The sequence below is a fragment of the Leptonychotes weddellii genome, chromosome 5 (assembly GCF_054177405.1).
Source record: "Leptonychotes weddellii isolate Sample4059 chromosome 5, ASM5417740v2, whole genome shotgun sequence".
In the NCBI taxonomy this organism is placed as follows: domain Eukaryota; kingdom Metazoa; phylum Chordata; class Mammalia; order Carnivora; family Phocidae; genus Leptonychotes; species Leptonychotes weddellii.
The window spans coordinates 73,623,409-73,644,357 of NC_138373.1; the positions used below are offsets into that span (position 1 = coordinate 73,623,409).

At 36.3% G+C, this 20,949-nt stretch overlaps 1 protein-coding gene across 10 annotated transcripts in view; it reads left to right on the top strand.

Moving 5' to 3' along the window:
• Window positions 1–20,949, top strand: part of RIMKLB (ribosomal modification protein rimK like family member B) — a 159,207-nt gene that overhangs the window by 136,482 nt on the left and 1,776 nt on the right. For 6 of the 10 annotated variants that reach the window (XM_081821177.1, XM_081821178.1, XM_081821171.1 and 3 more), the window contains exons 4-6: window positions 1,493–1,579; window positions 3,255–3,458; window positions 11,807–19,248. In XM_081821177.1, coding sequence (XP_081677303.1) covers window positions 1,493–1,579; window positions 3,255–3,458; window positions 11,807–12,270 — 755 coding nt within the window. In that variant the 3' untranslated portion in view covers window positions 12,271–19,248. The remainder of the gene's footprint in view (window positions 1–1,492; window positions 1,580–3,254; window positions 3,459–11,806; window positions 19,249–20,949) is intronic. The other 4 variants (XM_081821173.1, XM_031041092.2, XM_081821172.1 and 1 more) reach the window with 4 other exon arrangements.

Below are 20,949 nucleotides of genomic sequence, written 5' to 3' on the forward strand. Positions count from 1 at the left end.
TTTTTTTTTTTTTTTTAAGATTTTATTTATTTATTAGACAGAGACACAGCGAGAGAGGGAACACAAGCAGGGGGAGTGGGAGAGGGAGAAGCGAAGCAGGCTTCCTGCTGAGCAGGGAGCCCAATGCAGGGCTCGATCCCAGGACCCTGGAATCATGACCTGAGCTGAAGGCAGATGCTTAACGACTGAGTCACCCAGGCGCCCCCCAACTTAAAAGGAGCTCCCCAAGTCTGTATGGCATGTGTGGATACAGTTGCTGTTTTTAGCAATTGCATAAGAAGAGACCGTATGTTTGAGAATTCTGTCAGATGCTTTTGGGATATTCTAGCTTATATTATGGGTCTACACTTTGGATTTCAAGAGAGTGGAAAGGAGAAAAGAGTTAAACAAATTAACAAATGTTACCTATACTCTCATGTTGAAGGTTTAAAATTAGGGGACTGAATCATCTTAATTTCTCTAAGCTGTAAATGTATGATACTGCATTTGATTAACGAACTTTTTCCTGGTTTAATTTTTTTTTATCACCATGCTGATTTTTTACATTTTTGTAAATGTAAGTTCATTTTTGCTCTAATCTTATTACTATATCATTTGTTCTTAGGCAGTAAAAACAGGAAAGAATAAAACTTAACTCATGGGTACTAGGTGGCTCAGTGTAGAAAGAACTCTGATTGATAATGAAGATAAGAAAAATTAATTTGTATGTTTCGTGAGAGGGAGAGAACACACGTGGCATCAACCTTGGATGAGTCTTCTAAACAGACTCATTCTTCCTTTTCTTATTCTAAACCGGGCAATAAGTACACTGAAGTAGATCTTGATGCTTCTGTTATTTTGTGTAGCAGAGGAATAAGGGATAAAAATATAAAATATCGTATAGAATTAGGAAAGTGAGCTGAAAGATACTTAATTTCTTTAAGTTAGATACTAGAATATTTGTAGTTTAAGATAGCTTTCATCCATTTTAACAGGGGTTGTTTCAAACTGGTATTTAACTGTACTTAACAGCTTTTTAAAGTAGGCTCCATGCTGCGCATGGGGCTTGAACTCATGACCGTGAGATCATGAGATCAAGACCTGACCTGAGATTAAGGGTTGGATGCTTAACCGCCTGAGCCACCCAGGCACCCTTCAACCTTTTTTTTTTTTTTTTTTTAAAGATACTGTTCATTTATTAGTGTGTGAGAGAGGACATGAGCAGCGGGGAGAGAGAGAGAAGCAGACTCCCAACTGAGCAGGGAGCCCCATGTGGGGCTTGATCCCAGGGCCCCGGGATCATGTCCTAAGCTGAAGGTAGATGCTCAGCTGACTGAGCCACCCGGGCGCTACAGGCACCCCTCGACTTTTAATTACTTTCTTTAAGAAAAACAAAATTTAGCCACCAGGTTCTTAACCTTCTACCTCCTCTGTGTTGCTGACTTTAGTATAGATAAAACTTAGCACATAACACCTGTGTTACTGTTTTTAATTTCTTTTTTGCTCAAACCAGGCGGTCATGAAAATTTTGCTAAAATGATTGATGAAGCAGAAGTACTGGAGTTTCCAATGGTAGTGAAGAATACTCGAGGTCATAGAGGTGTGTACGAATTGTTACTATGGTACATCATTTTGAGATTACTCTTGAGAATTAATAAGGGTGATTATACAAAATAAATTTTTCTTAATCTGATCATTGCTCTTATTTTCTTTATATTTCCTTATGGTTATTGACTAGACAGTAGTCTTAACAATTGAAATGAATAGCTTTTGAAAGGACTTTGGGAGAATAGAAGGAAATTGTTGGTACGTGGTACTTCAAACTTATGGAAGTCTACTGTGAGTTGTTCACTTTGGCTAGAAGCTATTTCTTTTTTTTAAGATTTTTTATTTATTCATTTGCGACACAGAGATAGAGAGGGGCAGAGGGAGAGGGAGAAACAGGCTCCCTGCTGAGCCAGGAGCCCGATGTGGGGCTCGATCCGAGGACCCTGGGATCATGTCCCGAGCCGAAGGCAGACGCTTAACCATCTGAACCACCCAGGTGCCCCTAGAAGCTATTTCTGTTCATTTAGTGGTTGTCCTGGAGATTTTAAGATGCATATTTAATTTAGACCAACCTTCAAATTATATCTTTATCTTTCTCTTTAACAATGCAAGGACCTTGGATCACTAACTCCAGTGATCCCTGTCCCAACTTATATAGTTTGAAGACTTAAATATATAAAGCAAAGCTATGAAGCTATAGAATAGTAAGGATTTCATTTTCAAAATTTTCATGGATCCAAGTACTTCATAAAGCTTGATGCCTTGACAGAGATAGTTGGATCGGGGTTCAGCTGGGGCTGTCGAATGTATTGTTTATCATTAGGTCTCCAGTATGGCAGCCAAGAAGTCTTAGGGCTCCACAGAGAGGCTCCAGTGAACACAGAAGCGACATGATCTTTTATGAATTAGCCTCAGAAGTCATACAGAAAAGCTTCTGCTGTGTTCCATTGTTCGAAGCAATCACAGCCCCTCCTTGATTCAAAGGGAAGGGACAAAGATTCCCCCTCTTCTCAGTGGGAAGAATGTCAAAGGATTTGTACCCATTTTATTTTACTGTCTTTAAAGGATTCTATTTATTTATTTATTTGAGAGAGAGATCGATCACAGGCGGGCATTGGGGCAGAGGGAGAGGGAGAAAGTCTCCCTTTGAGCAGGGAGCCTGATGCAGGCTGGATCCTAGGACTCCAGGATCATGACCTGTGCTGAAGGTAGATGCTTAACCGACTTAGCCACCCAGGCGCCCCATACCCATGCTTTAAAAACAACCACTTGTTTTATCATAGAAATTGACAAATACAGTAATGGAATTGTCTAGTGAACTCAGAAATAAAACTAGGTATGTAGTAATAATCTATTTTATTCTATGCAAGTGTTATATATATTGTATATTAATATGTAGGACTTGTTTTTACTCAGAGGGAAATGTTTTGCTAATAAATGAGGCTGGCATTATTGGCTCACCTGGAGGAGTACAAATCTTAGACCCCTACTTCATGACATATACCGAAATAAATTCTAGATTAATGTAGGAATTAAGGGAGTGGTAGGAGAGTATTAACTTTATACACATTTTTGCATTGTTTTGCATTCATTACCATAACTGTTACTTTGGTTAAAAAGTAATAGATCCTGAAAGAGCAGGTTGAGACCCAAGAAGATGCAGGTTGATACATATCAACTGCTCAGAGTTTGACTTACATATATTTTGTATTCTTTTTCAACCACAGGCAAAGCGGTTTTCTTGGCTCGAGATAAGCACCATTTGGCTGATCTAAGCCATCTTATTCGCCATGAAGCTCCATACCTGTTCCAGAAGTATATTAAGGAATCTCATGGACGGGATGTGCGTGTCATTGTTGTGGGAGGCCGTGTGGTTGGCACCATGTTACGTTGTTCAACAGATGGAAGGATGCAGAGCAACTGCTCACTAGGTAAAAACAATGCAGGTGTCTTTCTAGTATATATAATATTATAGCTTGTCCAGTGAGTACTCATATATAACTACAGGTCTTTTTACTTAGTAAGTTGAAAAACATTATCTTTCACTTGTAACTATGATCAATAGACTTATAATGAATATAATATACTTTTGAGTTGTTTTTCTAGTAATAAAATTGGATTTCTCTGAAACATAAATTTGCTTTTACCCATGCTCAATTTGTAACCCAATTCACACTTGTATGAAATGTCTGACCAGAGTTAAAAATTCCATCTTTGGTGATAATACTTATTTTGTGTGTAATTGGAGTTCACTCAAGCTGGGTCCTAACCTGTTTTACCCATTGGTCCAAACAAGATTACTGCTTTTGATTTACTTTAATGTGTATTTTTTGATCTCTTATTGTTGAAGTGCCTTAGAGTTTTTTCTTTTCTGTGTATTTCATCTTAGTCATCTGATCTGGTTGTGGCTCTAAATACTATCTGTGTTGTTATTTTCAAATTTATATCTCTACCTTAGGCTTTCTTCCTGAACTCCAAGTACATATAAATAACTGTCTACTCAGTATCTACCAGTAGTTGTCTAACAGACATTTTAATCCTGTCCAAAAGTGAACTCCTGATAAAACTCCCCCTCCCAGTGTATTTTACCCCCCGTTCTCCTTATCATTTAATGGCAACTCTGTCTCTCCAATTTAGACCAAAATACTTAGTCATTGAGTCTTACACCACATATAAAAACTGTCAGATTCTGATTTCTTTATTTCTACTCTCAAAATGTATCCAAATCTGACAATTTCTCATTATCTCTGCCATTAATATTGTCTTACCTTATTTGGATTACTTGTAGTCGCCCCTAATTGGTCCTCTTGCTTCCATCCTTATTGTCCTACAGTCTGTTTCTAACACAGCAGTGATGTGATAGATCTTTTTAAAATACAAGTCAAATCAAGTCAGGCTTTGTTTAAAATCCTCCAGTAGTTCCTTGCTTCATTCAAAGTACAGTAGTCTATATTGGTCTTACAGTAGACTAACAGGCCCTGCATGATTTGACCCCTACTTACCTCTAAGATTATAGCCTCAGGGGCAAATCTCAGAAACATAATGTTGAGAGAAGAAATGAAAGTCACAGAAGAGAATACATATAGTATGATTCCATTTATATAAAATTTAAATATACGCAAAAATCAATAATAGTTTGCTGGGAATATAAATTTATGTAGTAAACTATAAAAAACTATTGATAAATGTGAAATTCAGCATAGTGCATAGAATAGGAGCACAGGGAATTTAAAAGCTAATAGTGATATAAAGCCTCTTTTGTACTCTTGAAAAATAATTTCTGCCTCCTGGCATTAGTTCTTCATATCTCATTTTACATTTTCCATCCCGTCATATTATGCTTATTAGCTGCTGCAGAGTTGAATAGCATTTTTTCATTTCTGGAACACCTTTACCTTCTTACTTTTCTACCGTGAGATTTAATTAACAATTACTTTTTATACTTTAAGCAAAGAAACTAAAAAGGTAAGTTAATTTTATATTAAGTGATACTTTTTAAATTTTGAAGTAACTGAGGCTTACAGGAAAGTATGAAGGATAATATAATCGTTTGTAACCATTACCTGGCTTGAGAAATAAGTTAATTACATTCTCTGTTTACTCCCCTCCCTGGTCATTTCTCCCTCTTCTCCCCAAGTTCTGAACTTGATGTTTCTTTTTACCTTAAAAGTACTTTCAGTTCTTCTGTCTTCCTAAACAAGGTATTGTTTTGTGTGTCATAAAACTTTATATAAATGATTTATAACTTTCTTTTTTTTTCACTTGGCATCATTTTTGAGACTCATCGATGTCAACATTGTAGCAGTAGTTGATTAATTTTCCCTGCTGCATAAATTTACCTGTTGACTGCTTCCAATTTGGGCCTTTTACAAGCAGTGTTGCTATGAGAATTTTTTTGTGTCCTTAGATAAAGGGCCAATTGTGTTTGTAGGTTAGCCCATTCACTCAGAAGTGGATTTCTGTATCCTAGTGAATTATACAACTTCACCTTTACTAGATATTACCAAATGAGTGTCCAAAGTTATTATATAATGTTTCTTTCTTGTAGTACCACCTTCTTACCTACTTGTGATATTGATAGACTTTAAACATTTTGTCAGACTGGTGTGACATTATATCATGTTACTTTAATTTGTACCTCAGACCCTCTTCATCTATCTTCGGTGAATTGCCTGTTGAGGTCCTTTGCCTCCTTTTTTATTGGAATTTTTTTTTTCTTTTTTTTAACATGACTTGAAAAAGAGTCCTGTATATAATCTGATTTCAAATCCTTCATTTACATGAATTGTAAATGCAGTTTTCATCCCAGCTTATGATACCTCATCTTTTTTTTTCTCCAAAGATTTTATTTATTTATTTGAGAGAGAGAGAGAGAAGAGGCAGAGGGAAAGGGAGACACATACTCTCCCTGCTGAGCAGGGAGCCCGAAGTGGGGCTCCATCCCAGGACCCTGAGATCATGACCTGAGCCGAAAGCAGCTGCTTAACCGACTGAGCCACCCAGGCTCCCTCATTTTTTTGGTTTATATATTTTAATGAACAGAAGTTTTCAGTTTTAGTGTCAAGCATATTCATGGTTTTCTTTACATTCTTTATTTTTTATTGAAGAAATTCTTTTTCACCCTGTGGTTGTGTTCTACTCTTGTATATAGTCCTCTAAAAGTTTTTGAAGTTTCACTTACCGTGTTTAGGTTGTTAAGCTACCTGAAATTGATTTTGTTGTTCAGTGTAAGATAGGGATTCCATTTTCTTTTTTCCAAATGAGTAACAACTGGTTTTCCCAGCACTATTTATTGAATAGCCTGTTCATTACTGATTTGTAATGCTATTTTCCTTCTGTTTCAGGGTCCTCTGGTCTGTTTTATATACTCTTCATTCCCTATATGATTATCAATCTTAAGTCCTCTAGTATTATGCCTAAATATCTGGTAGAGCAAGAGCACCTCTACCTTATTCTTCAAAATTGAATGCCCTCATTATTCTATCCCCAGGGAGGCCCCCCCTTTTTTGGTAATCCAGATATTTATTTTTCTATCTTTATTGAGATATAATTGGCATATAACATTGTGTAGTTTGAAATGTACAACATAGTGATTTTATATATCTATATATTGCAAAATGATTACCCCAATAAGATTAATTAACGCATCCATTGCTTCATTTATTACTGGAGTGTGTGTGTGGTGAGAACTTTAAAAAAATCTAGTCTTGGGACGTGTGGATGGCTCAGTCGGTTAAGTGTCTGATTCTTGATTTTGGCTCAGGTCAGGATCTCAGGGTTGTGAGATCAAGCCCGGTGTTGTGGGGCTCTGTGCTCAGCAGGGAGTCTGCTTCTCTCACTCTCTTTGAAATAAAAATAAATCTTAAAAAAAAAAAAACCTCTCAGCAACTTTCAAATATGTAATATAGTATTGTTAACAATAGTCATCAGTCTATCCATTATATCCCCAGAAGTTAGTCATCTTATAACTGGCAGCTCATACCCATTGACCACCTTCACCCATTTCCCCTGCCTCCTCCCCTCTACCCCCCTCTGGCAACCACCAATCTGTTCTCTGTGAGCTTTTTTTTTTAATTCCACATATAATCATACAGTATTTGCCTTTCTGTGACTTATTTCACTTAGTATAATGCCCTCAATATATATCCATGCTACAAATGGTAGGATTTCTTTTTTTTTTTTTATGGCTAAAAAATATTCCTTTGTGTGTGTAATCTCACATTTTAAAAATACTTATCATTGCAGTGTGGTGGACATACTAGTTTCAGGTGTACAACACAGTGATTTGATAATTCTGTGAATTACTCGATGTTCACTACAACAAGCATAGTAGTCACCGTATAACATTATTGCAGTGTTACTGACTATATTCCCTTCATCTATACCTTTCATCTCTATGACCTATTTATTCATTTAGTTTTTAAAAAGATTTACACATGCTTGCAGGGGAGGGTGGGTGGGGAAGAGGAAGGGAGGAAGGGAGAGCCCCAAGGCAGCGCTCAATCTCATGAACCCGAGATCACCACCTGAGCGGAAACCAGTCAGGTGCTTAAGGACTGCACCACCCAGGCACCCCCATGACTTCTTTATTTTATAACTGGAAGTTTGTACCTCTTAATCCCTTTCACCTATTTTACCCATCTCCCCTACCCCCTCCCCTCTGGCAGCAAGTTGTTCAGAGGCCTTTTTTATATGAATATTCTCTTACATTCAGTATTTACAGTAAAGGTAACTATATCTCTTCAGTTCTGGTACTGTAGTAAGTGCTTAATGACTATTAACTTCTTTAGATATTGCTAGGTATTGTTAGTATTCCCATTTTAGAGATGAGGAAGGCCCAGAACAGTTAAGTAACTTGCTCAAGATACAGATCTAATAATCGTGGAGCCAGAATGCAAATGTATTATTTGGCTGCAGAGTTGTCCTCTTAACCACTCTTTGAATATGTTGATTTCCAAAATTGGAAAAATTACATGGAAGCTATGCAGATACCATTTAGATTTTCAAGGAAATGACATGAAAATAGCCTTTTTAAAAAACTGTTAAGCTATGTGCCTCTGTACTCTTCTTAATGTTTATTAACTATATTATGATCTCAGTTATGTGAAATTACCTAGACACATCTGATGGATAGTTAACTAAAGGTTAGATAATTATGGTTAGTACTGGAAATCAGCTTTCAAGCTATTTTTGCAGAGACTTTTGGTTTTTCCATAATGAATAGGTTTTGGTCGACTTTAAAATATTTTAAATAATTTTATAAAATCATTTAAATGTCATTCTTTTCATCCCCCCCATTTTCCTTACCTCTTCTACTCTCCTTTCCCCTACTATATATACATCTGTCCCTTTATTGATTTGCACTTATTTTCAGTTTTTCGCCACTGTGAGCATGTTACTTTAAATACATATCTTTGTGAATAATGCTTTTACATACTGGTACTTTTGTGTTGAGGAGTCTCAGGATTGGTATTGCTGGGTCAAAATATTTTTAATTTTTATAGATGTGGCCAGAGTAATTTACCAGAAGGCTATCAGTGTATTTTTACGTCTGACATATTAAAATACCCTTTTTTCATCTCCGCCTCACAAGCACTGTTACTTTTTTTATCTTAAATTTTTGCCCATCTAATGGGAGTCAAAATGCTATCTCACTGTTAACTTTAATTTTATTTCCCTGTTAATGATGGGAGTATCTTTTCATAGCTTATTGGTAATTTACATGTACTTGTATATGAATTGCTTTTTATTATATTTGTCATCTTTTTTGTTTAACATTTCTGACCAATAACCACTAAATGTCGGCTATAGAGCCCTCCTCCTCTAATCTCAATTGAACAGCCCAAAATGCCACCATTCAGTTTCTAAATTCTCCCCTGTTGAGAACCACCGCTTTAGAACCTCTGGTACAGTGTTAAGTAATGATTGTAAGTATCTAAGTTTCTGATTTTCTTTTTTTTAAGATTTTATTTATTTATTTGACAGACACAGCAAGAGAGGGAACACAAGCAGGGGGAGTGGGAGAGGGGGAAGCAGGCTTCCCACGGAGCAGGGAGCCCAGTGCGGGGCTCGATCCCAGAACCCTGGGATCGTGACCTGAGCCGAAGGCAGACGCTTAATGACTGAGCCACCCAGGTGCTCCTAAGTTTCTGATTTTCATTGAAATAGATTTAATTTGCTATTTAGAATACTTAAGTAACTGTTCTACTAGAGTTTTTAAGTAGGAATGATTGTCTAATTTTATCCAGTGTCTTTTGGAATCCTTGTATTGATAAGATCATTAGTGTGTTTTCCACCTTTAATTTCTTTATGTGTAATGGATTATGTTGATAAATTTTAGATTTAAAACAGTTTTTGAACTACCCTTGCATTTCTAGAATAAACCTTCTTTAAATAGGTATTAGCATACTTGTAAATTGGGATTCCTTTAGTATTTCATGTAAAATAGTTACATCTATTTTAATAATTAAAGATTGGTCTATAATGTTACTTTTTAAAATGACTTGATCAAGGTTATGTAACATTGGTTTTTATTCAGTGTATTGGGAAATTTTCAGTCTTTTCCTAGGGCATTCTACAGGTAAAGTTAACATCGGAATAAAGGATAGCTAAAGAAAACTCCACTTTGAAACCATCCTGTCCTGATTCTTTCTGTAGAAGTAGCTCTTTTATCACCTTTCCAGTCTCTTCTGTAATAATAGTTGGCCTGTTTAATACAGTTTCCTTCTTCTTGGATGAATGATGATTTCTCGTTTGTTTAGAAATCAGCCATTTGTGGGGCGCCTGGGTGGCTCAGTTGTTACGTATCTGCCTTCAGCTCAGGTCATGATCCTGGGGTCCTAGGATCGAGTCCCACATCGGTCTCCCTGCTCGGCCGGGAGCCTGCTTCTCCCTCTCCCACTCCCCCTGCTTTTGTTCCTGCTCTCGCGGTCTCTCTCTCTGTCAAATAAGTAAAATCTTCAAAAAAAATAAATCAGCCATTTGTTTTAGGTTTCAGGCAGGCCTCAGTCTTCAGTTTCATGAGATGATTGCTTATGTTTATTTGAATCTCTTCTTTTGTCTGCAGTTCTTTCTTTGATATCATTCATAATTTTGTCAAAGTAGCACTTGGATTTTTTTTCTCCTCTATTTTTTCTTTTCTAGTCATTCAACTTTTTTTCTTTATTAAGTCTCTCTTCTTAATTTCTTCTAGTTTCTTCTTAGTTTCTTTTTTTTAGAGTACTTAATTTCTTTCTAATTTCAAAATAAGTTTTAGTATGAAGTGTTTTTACAGATGGTATTTATTTTCCTTTAATTTAGGGGATCAGTTTCTAAGTCCTTAATAACCTTTTGGTTACTTAAATCATTAATTCCTAATTTCTAATCTTCTTGGGTTATTGTCAGGGAATGTTGCCTGTAAAAAGTGTTTTATAAGTGTTTATAATTTGTTGGGACACCTCCGCTCTGTCGGCTGAGCGTCTGACTCTTTTTTTTTTTTTTTTTTTAGATTTTATTTATTTGCGAGACAGAGAATGAGAGATAGAGAGCATGAGAGGGAGGAGGGTCAGAGGGAGAAGCAGACTCCCTGCCGAGCAGAGAGCCCGATGCGGGACTTGATCCCGGGACTCCAGGACCATGACCTGAGCCGAAGGCAGTCGCTTAACCAACTGAGCCACCCAGGCGCCCTGAGCGTCTGACTCTTGATTTTGGCTCAGGTCATGATCTCAGGGTTTTGAGATCCCACGCTGAGCTGAGCTTGGAGCCTACTTGGGATTCATTCTCTCCCTCCATCTGTCCCAACCCCCCACTTACATGCTCTCTCTTTCTCTCTCTTTTTTTTTTTTTTTTAAGATTTTATTTATTTATTCATGAGAGAGAGAGAGAGAAGCAGGCTCCCAAGGAGCAGGGAGCCCGATGCGGGACTCGATCCCAGGACCTTGGGATCATGACCTGAGCCGAAGGCAGACGCTTAACCATCTGAGCCACCCAGGCGCCCTTTGTTTGGTTTGGGCAAACACATGATTGTTTATTGTCAGTAAAGGAAAAATGGGTATGTGGGTATATACTATATTCAAGAGGTATAAAGCTATGCAGTGAAGTTTGTTTTTGCCTTTGTCCCTTATTTCTTTGCCCATCCCTTTAGTTTTCAGAAATTTTTTTGTTTGGTACAGTATATAGATAAACTTCGTCTTTCATACCAATCTGACCAGTTTCCACCTTTTCCATGGGAAATTTCAGTTTGTCTTTAGTGTAATTGCCAATACAATTCATGTTATTCCTTTATTCCAGTTTTGTGTTTGCTGTTTTGTAAGGTACCATTAATTCCATTTCCACCCCGGTTCCCAAACTCAGTCAATCTGGATGCTCATCCGCAGTTTTACATTCCATTAGTGGTTAATTTTTTCTTTCCATATGCTTAAATCAGACACTATTTCCTCCTATTATTTGAGAAGGTAACAGTTTTCCCTGATACTCTCAGTTTTCTACTCTCCTCTGCCTTCATAGAAATACGAGGTCTTAAGAATATCACCTTGATCCATATTATTGCAAGTAAAATAAGTTTCTGTGAAAGTTTATGCCATCTTCAGAAAAAGCATATTGAAAAAATACAAAGTTATTTCTTTGAATTGGACAGGGATTCTCTAATGAAGGAAACAGATTTCGGAAGTCACAGTTTTACACTAGAATGGCACATTTGTTATCACTGCTACTTTAAAAGACAATCAGCATTAGAGGCAAGCTTTAGTTTTACTCTAAAAATGTATCATTTTGGTAACTTACGTTGTTTCTTTTTTGCCAGGTGGTGTGGGGATGATGTGCTCCTTGAGTGAACAAGGGAAGCAGCTAGCTATCCAGGTGTCTAATATCCTGGGGATGGATGTGTGTGGCATTGACCTGTTGATGAAAGATGACGGCTCCTTCTGTGTCTGCGAGGCCAATGCAAATGTAGGTTTCATCGCCTTTGATAAGGCTTGTAATCTAGATGTAGCTGGTATCATAGCGGACTATGCCGCCTCCCTCCTGCCCTCTGGCCGGCTCACCCGGCGTATGTCCCTGCTCTCCGTGGTGTCCACGGCCAGTGAGACTAGTGAGCCGGAGCTGGGTCCCCCAGCCAGCACTGCTGTTGACAACATGAGCGCAAGTTCCAGCTCTGTTGACAGCGACCCTGAAAGCACGGAGCGAGAGCTACTCACCAAGCTCCCAGGGGGCCTATTCAACATGAACCAGCTGATAGCCAATGAAATCAAACTCCTGGTGGAGTGACTCCACCGGTAAATAATTAACCAACAAAACCCTTGTAAAACTCACTTTCTTTTTCTTCTTTTTTTTCTTTCTTTCTTTCTTTTTTTTTAAACCAACTTGCAATGCTGTTCATGGAAGGGTACTCAGGAAGATGAGAGAAAATTGAGTAGAATTAGGAGAGAAGAAAGGGGAGATAGACTCGACCTCTGCTATTAAGATGTTACTGACTTTCATTTACAGATACTGCAGATAGAATGGCAGAAGAGGTGAGATACAGAAAAATGTCAGGCTCTTCTGTAACCCTTTAAAATTACTCAATGTGTATGCTCTCAGGTCATGAAGAACACACAACTTTTTCTTCATGGCCCCTTGCTTTTGCTTTTGTACAGTTGCTACAAATTTTGTCGTAGCATTACTTCACATTGCATTGCAAAGATTTGTAATGAGAGGAAAACATCTACCTAAATTATAGGAATTTTTACATACAAATCTGAAAATTCTGCCTTTACCATATTAACTAGCAACTTTATGTTCATAGTTTATGAAGTCTTGAGGAACTCTTTTACTGGGATTTATTATTTCTGTTTTTTGGTTTTCCTTTAATTTGGGTGGGAGGGCAACATTAATATGACCCAATAAAGGTTTCTTAATGACAGAATTGGCATTTTCGTATGATGAAAGGGAAGTGAACAGTATTGCAATGTCTGGTACACAAAATGACATTTACTCCAATGTAGATAAAATTACACTAGTTTAAAATATGTGCATTGACTTGTATATGTTAGTGTTTTAATCTTTTTTGAAAGATACATGCTCTGTTAATGTTGCAATTTTTTTTTAATACATGCTAGTCTAACATTCCCTGATCTATGCCTGCATCTTTAACAATGGCCAAAGTGAAGAAAGTGCTACCTTTTTGTTAACAAGACACTGACTTGAAACATGTGCATTTAAAGCCTTTTCCTTTTTCCTTTTTTCTTTTGGTGGTTGGGCATTTAAAGTATAAGGACAAGGGAAAATATTTTTGGGGGGCAAATCAAGGGCCTATAAGTTCTTAAGTATAAAGCTGAAGTGATTTTATAATATCAGCATTATATATTTGCATTTTTCACATTTTAGGAGGGAGTATATATATGTGTGTGTGTGCACGCATGCATGTGTATGTGTTTTGCTTTTTGTTTACACCAACCAATCAAAAAGGATAGATTCTAGAAAATGGAGCATGATGGGGAAACACAGTTTTTACTTTAAATAACAGAAATAACTACACTGGGGTAGAGGTACTCACTAAAGACTTAAAGAGAATAGATGCTTCTAAGGCCTTTTAATGTATATGTATGTTGTTTGGTTTTTTTCTTTGGTTCTAGACTGTTCAGTGTATGATTTATTTAAGGCTACATGCTTTTCTATGCTTCTGGCTGTGCATTTTCTCCTATTACACATAGGTTTTAGGGTGGGGTGGACTGGACATTTTTGTCTGGAGACTTATTTTGCAGTATTAAGTCTCTTATAGCCCAACTCTGAAGCCTTCAATATTGTCCACTCTTTATATTCCTTTATTTTCTGAATTTATAAAAGCCCCAAAATGGCATATAACACGAGCCTTTAAAACATGGGTAAATCTATTTGAATAATGGGTTTGGAAGGTGTGTTAAGAAATGGAGATGCTCCAGAACTCAACGTAATTTTTTTAAACAGCAAGTTCCATCTCACTACAATCCTCTGAAGCTTTTACCTGAGTCCTTTCTTGCCTCTCCAGTGCTTTTTTTCCTTCAGATGGACCTTAAACATAATTTCTCGGACACTACTAGAGAGACTTCAAGGCAATAATAAAAGATCAGTATTAACCAGCTCTAACAGAGGTTTGATCATGCTTGTACAGTTTTTTCCCCCATTTTAAAAAGGAATGTAATAAAATTTGTTCTTTTCCATAGAATTAAATAATATTGAAATTGAGTGAAAGGTTGATTGTTGGCAAATAGAATAGTACTTCTGATCTGTGCAGTGTCTCATTTCAACTCAGAAAAAAGCTGATAATAGGATTTTCTAATTTATTTTAAGATATTCTAATCTCATATAAAAGAATTTGCATAGGGTTATTGTGGGCCTTACATATGTCTATAAGTACCTCTGACTCATTAACAGAAAGAAATACTTGGTGGTACTTTCACTGAATGACCATAGGAGGATGCATATTTGGGATAGAGAAATAAATGAGGGAGAAAGAAGTGCTTAATTAAGTTATTCATATGATTGTGTAGAGAGCATCTGGTTGTCACATAAATTATGATACATTAAATACTTACATATCACATGTATATAGATTTATGAATTTTAAAACATAAATAGAACACCCTCTCTACTTGATGAAAAACTCAGGGTTTGTTGTTGGGTGGGATAAGGTGTCAGGAAAAATGTAGATAGCCTTTAAAACTATTTTACCAAACTAACCAAATATAAGAATTATGTGAGATTATTTCACCTTTAGTTTTATTCATTACTGATCAATCTTTTGTGCATTCACACTATATTAAAACATAGCTTTACCAACCTATTTCTGGATTTATACACTCACATGTTAGAATAAAGAGGTTAGGAATGATCATCTTAGCGTTTAAAAACATGAATATCTTCTTGAACTCCCTCAAAAATTAAGGTAAAGAATATGATCAAATCATTCTGGAAGAACCCAGATGAAACACCCCAGATATATAAGTGAAACTTAAATATATTTTCATATTGTTTAATAACTTTTGTATAATCTTCATTGCTATTATGAGAGCTAAAAATGTATTTATCAAATATGTGTAATTCTTATCATGCCCAAATCTGAACTATTGTAAAATTGTGTATTGTTAAAATTGTAATTCTTAATTGTATTTTAAAAGTAATTCTTTCTGATATTGTTTTTATGTTACCTCTGATGAAAACTGGACTACACATACACACACACACCGCTACACACACCCCCATGAACTATTCCATTTAAATTTTTTAATAGTTTTTTCTTTTTTTTGGTGCCTAATAATTGATTGGTCATTTCTGCTGGCTTTTCCTTCACTGAACTTTGAAATCTTTCTGTATATGCTATCAATAAGAAAATATGCTGGAACGTTAGAAAAATCCACCAAGAGACTTGGCTTTCATCAAGCACTTTATCAGACTTTTGAGAAGGTATCGAAGGCATTGAAAGAATTGACTTTAAAAATCATCTCTTTTTCTCAAGAAGAAAACAGTGGAAAAACAAATTCTCTTCATTCAGTGAATCCCCAGTTTGGGGTCTGGGGAGCATAGAGACATTGTGAAATCAAATCTTGTGTTACATTTTTCTCCTGGCTCACTCTTTTTGAGAAGGTTTATGGGCTATATGGCTGGTGAGACACGATCCCCTCCTAAGAAAATGTAGGTGCTCAGACAGGTAACCTCTGCTGCTACTGTTTTTATTTGTTTGTTTGTTTGTTTAATTTCATTTAAAATTTGTTTTTGTTGTACTAGGATATTTTTAAATGTAATATATTGCAGGATTTATAACCAGGTTCACTGCTTTCTTTCTTTCTTTTTTTTTTTCTTAAAAAAAAAAAACAAAGTTTCATTTAAGATACATTTAGGCGCCTTTGAAGCTTGGATTTTGGAATGTTTCAGTAGTGGACAGAAATCTGCTGTTGGAATCTTCTAGTCTTCCAGGTTTAATTTGAAATGTTTTTAGTTTTGTTTTGGATTTTTGTGTGGTATTTTATTTCCTTTATATCAGTGCCCTTTTGCCATGCTGTTTTGGGGTGGCTGCCTAACTCTAGTGAAAATTCTTTCTATATTAACGGAAGTTTGGTGTTTTAAATTCCTTAATGTTTTGCATTTTTTAAAACTGTTTTTAAAGAAATATTCTAACTGCTTGCACTGTTACTGTTCTTTGCCAGCCTTTTCAGGAGCCAAAAAAACAAAAACAAACAAACAAAAAAATACCCAGAGAAAAAACTTTCCTTCTTCCCCCTTCCTGATGATGAGTGAGAAGTATTGAGAACTTTCGGGGTCAGTGCCCTTCTAAACTCCCCTTCCCCCAATAATGCAGCTGTATAATGAATGGTAAATGCAGCGGTTTGGATTCAGGCACAGCCCCAGCCTGCGTGCAGGTAATTTGACTCTCCTTTCTTTCCATCGCAAGGCTAACTTTACTTTCTTTTTAAAAATTTTTCTTTCTTTATGTACTTTAAAGGCAACCATGGGTTTGTAAAAACTCTTGATTAGAAAATAACGCTTAAGTATATCTAACAAATAATTTGATTAAAGAAGAACTTTTGGGGGTAAAGTTTGAATTGGTTGGGATGAACTCAGGACTTTCTTTGGGGATTTACTTTAGCCATTTAGATAACTCCATTCCTTGCATATATGTCTATAATTAAGTATTTCAGAGTGTGACTTTTTTGGCTTTGTTTTTGTTTTGGGTTTGTTTGTTTCTTCCATTGTGCTACTCTGGCTTAAGCTTTTTCAGGGTTTGGTGTTCCGAATACACAGTGAGCTCACAGTATAAAGACATCAATTAGGAGTTGACAGGTATGGAAAACTAGAGTTTTGAAAAGGTAAAATTAGGTTCTAGGTTATATATATGGTAAAAACTCACCATAGTGTTGAGTTGATCTTAGTGCTTCTCTTTCTGTGACGTCATTATAAAGGTGAAAAGGAATGATGAGACAAAGAAAATAGAAAGCATTTCAGTTATTTTAGGAACAGTGTGATTTCAGAACTAATCATTTTAGCATTTCTAAGACACTAGTTCTAACAAAGAGATAGATGTGAACAGTTTCAGGTTATCATAATGGTTCAAATATTTAAAAAATTACAGGTTTGAGCAGTTTGGAGGGCATTTCTGAAGCACAAATCATTAAGCCCATTAACCAAGGGCTTAGTGGCAGGAATAGGAATGCAACTTGTCCATTTTAATATAGCCTTTCCGTTAATGTAGTATACCTTTCTCTGTATACCCCAGTCCCTTGCCCTTTCCTCCTTTCTCCTGTCATTCCTAGAGTTTTAGTTCTGATATGAGTTGTTATCTTTGGGAAGATAATCCTCTTTCTCTTAGGTAGAATTTTAGTGACAGTGGTCAGGACCTTTTCAATATAGATTTCTGCACAATTTTATTCTGTGACTTTAGATGTCCTATCTGAAGAGGTTTTAAGTTCACTAGTTAGCTAATAGGATATTGTGGCTTATAATGCATTCTACAGCTGAAGGCATAAAATAAATCATTAACCTGTTTTGTGCTTCAATTCACTTATGTAAGATAGGGCCATTTGTCCCCTAAACGTCTTAAGACAAAATTATGTATGTGTTGAAGTAAAATTTACTAACAGAGGAATCCCAGCTGCCTCCTGAAGGAATTGATGAATAGATACTAAAAAAGGCTTGTACCAGAGAACCTTGTTCTCTTGCTAAGAATGGCCAGCATTAGAATGTGTGGACTATGTGATTGCATGGGACATGGAGAATTTAACAGTCCCCATTCTGCTATCCCCATGAAGATCGTGGACTTGTTAAGAATGATCTTGCTTTCAGATTGCACCATATTCAAACTTATTAGCTGGGCCTTATATAGCATATATACCTGGCTGCTATTGTGGGGTTTGGGAACATGAGGGGTGGGGTGAATTGTTGTTGTTTTAGGTTTCAGTCAGACAGACATCACTGTGCCCCAGTTCCCAGAAGCACAGCAGGCCTCTAGGAGCATCCGTGGGAACGGCGCAGTCCTGACATCACCAACTCTCCTGCTCAGGCTCATCCCACATACAGAGGTCAAAGGGGGTGGGGTTTGAGATCGGGGGAAGGAATGAGAAAGTAGAAACAATGTCACTGCAGTGCCACTGTTGACTAGCCTTTGGTGCTTAATGTCAATGTTTGTTTTATGTTGGCAAAACTACCTGTTTTGGGGTACAGGTAGTGGGAGGGTGGAACAAAAACAAGCCATTACTATTATTACTAGTTCATTAGTGGATACTGTTCTTTAGTAGCTAATACAGAATAAACTTGAAACCTAGACCTTCAGTGACAAAGAGAATGGGAATAGAAATGAATCTCAGGACACAAAACATTTATGTTGTGTTAGTTTCCATTTTTACAACTGCTATTACATTTGTCCCTCTGTCTCCCTTTTCAACCCTAGTTTTTTTGTGTATGTATACAGTTCGAGGAAGTGTGCATTTGTGATCAGTCCTTTTAAAAAGGACTCGGTGACTTTATTACTCTTGCACAAAGATATACCCAATGCTTATATGGGCATACAAATGCTACCCTATTTTAAATATAGGTGGCGTATGTGTTCGTGTTTTAATGTATTCAGAGCCATTGGGCAATAAGCAGTCCAGAACATTGAAAACTCATGCAGGTAAAGCACCTAACACCTTTAGTTTCTAGAATTACTATTAAAAATTCCTTTATTGCTGCATCTTCCACAATTCTTTAATAGTCTCTGAACTTAAAATTTGCAGGAGTTGTGGACTACCTCATTAAAATTTTAAATTGCACACTTATTCATAAATTGTAGGGATAGGTGAAAAAGGATAATATAACAAAAGAAATGGTTCCTTGAGATGGCAACTGCTGAGTGTGTAAATGTTTCCAGTTATTCCAGTTACAAAAAAAAATTTCCAGCTTAGCATGAATATTGATCATACATTACATTATTTGATTTTCTGTGATTGGGATTTTTGTTGTTTTGACTTTGGTGGGGAGGTCTTGGGCAATCAGTGAGGAAGCTCATACATATGTGAAAGTATGAAATGTTAAAGGAATTTTTCCATTTAATCTGAATAGTAAGCAAGAACTTTTTCTATATACCCTTCTGCTGCAGCAGAGAGATAAACTGGTAGGTGGCAGCAGAAGAAGGAATTCTTCAGATTGATGGCTACTGAAAGAATCTACATAGAAGAGATAGAGCATAACATATCAAGTGAAGCAAAGGGGGCAGAAAATGGAAACAGGACTAAAATGTTTGGATTTTGACTCTAAATGGTAAGTTATTTTCAACTAAGAATGTGTTATCAGTCTAGTGGTATTATATGCCATTGTGGTATGAATTCATAAATGGCTCTGTAGGTCCTTGCCTTGGGATGAATTTGGCCTAACTAGGGTACTATCATTTTTTACTTTGGGGGAAAAAAAAAATTAGCATTATGTAAAATTCGGGATCTTTCCCCAGTATATTGTTACATACGAACCTTTTTCCAGCTTTATAGAAGTATAATTGACAATTTTAAGATATTTAAAGTGTACAACATGATGATTTGATAGGTGTATACATTATAAAAGAATCCTCCCCCATCAAGTTGTTATTTCACATCCAATATGTGAACCTCAGTGATGGCAAAAATTATGCCTCTTAAAATAAATAAGATTTTAAAAAATCTGCAAGATAAATGAAATATACATTGTTTAACCATTTTGTAAAAAATAAAGTGTCTTTTTCAGTGGCAGCACTGGGGAGATAGCAACAAAAGTAGGTAATTTGGAAAACTTACTGGGTGAAAATGATTTTTTCTTCAACTAGTTATGTCTTACCTATCTGGTCCCATTTCCTTGTCATTGTGTCTGCTCATCAGTTCCACTCTGTTCACCTTTCTTTGTTGCTTTTCTGTCTCTGCTCTTACTTTCTTCCATTTTCTTTAGTTGTGTTTTTTCCTCCCTGTCTTTGTATCTCTTCCTCCTCTTGGTCTCTCTCTGTGCCTGTCTCATTCATTCCCTCAGAATTTTACTTTTCCAGTATTGCCATTTTTCATCTCTGCTCCCTTTTTTTCTATATGTGTGTATCCTCCCCCTTTTTTGCATTATCTATGTCTATATCTTTCAGAGTAAACAGCTTTATTTTCTTTGCATCAGCAACTGCCTTAAGATGTTTTAATCAGAGTATCAACATTGTGATTACTTTTTTAGAATTTAGAGAGGCTATATAGAAGAAATTGGGATTTTTAAGTCCCTGGTAAGATTAAATTTCAGCATTGAAATTTATAGTAAGATGCAGATCCTTTTATTCATTCATCCACAAGTTTATTTTAACTATAGTGTCTTTATTGTTAAAACAAGCTGTTTTAAGATCACTTGGACAGAAAGAAAAGTCCTGTCATTCTTAATTTCATCTAGACTTCAAATTGATTCGGATTTTTTCAAGTTTTGAAATCAGAAAAAGTACTTATTATTTTATAGACATTTACTAGAGAATAAATTTTTTATTGAGATATAATTGACATACACTCTAAGCTTTAGATGTACAACACAATGATTTAATATTTATATACATTGGGAAATGATCACCATTGTAAGTCTAGGTAACATGCATCCCTATACATAATTACAGATTTTTTTTTTTTTTTAAAGATTTTATTCATTCGAGACACATACAGAGAGAGAGAGCATGAGCAGGGAGAGAGGGAGAGGGAGAAGCAGGCTCCCTGCTGAGCCAGGAGCCCGATGTGGGACTCGATCCCAGGACGCTGGGATCATGACAGGAGCCAAAGGTAGACGCTTACCCATCTGAGCCACCCAGGCGCCCCAGAATTTTTTTTCTTGTGATGAGGACTTTAAAGATCTACTCTCAACAACTTTTAAATATGCAGTACAGCATTACGATTTAGGTATTTATAACTGGAGAGAAAATAAATCTTTAGTCTTTCAGATAAAAGTTAAAAGTGACATAATATGTCTTTTTTTCTAGGATAT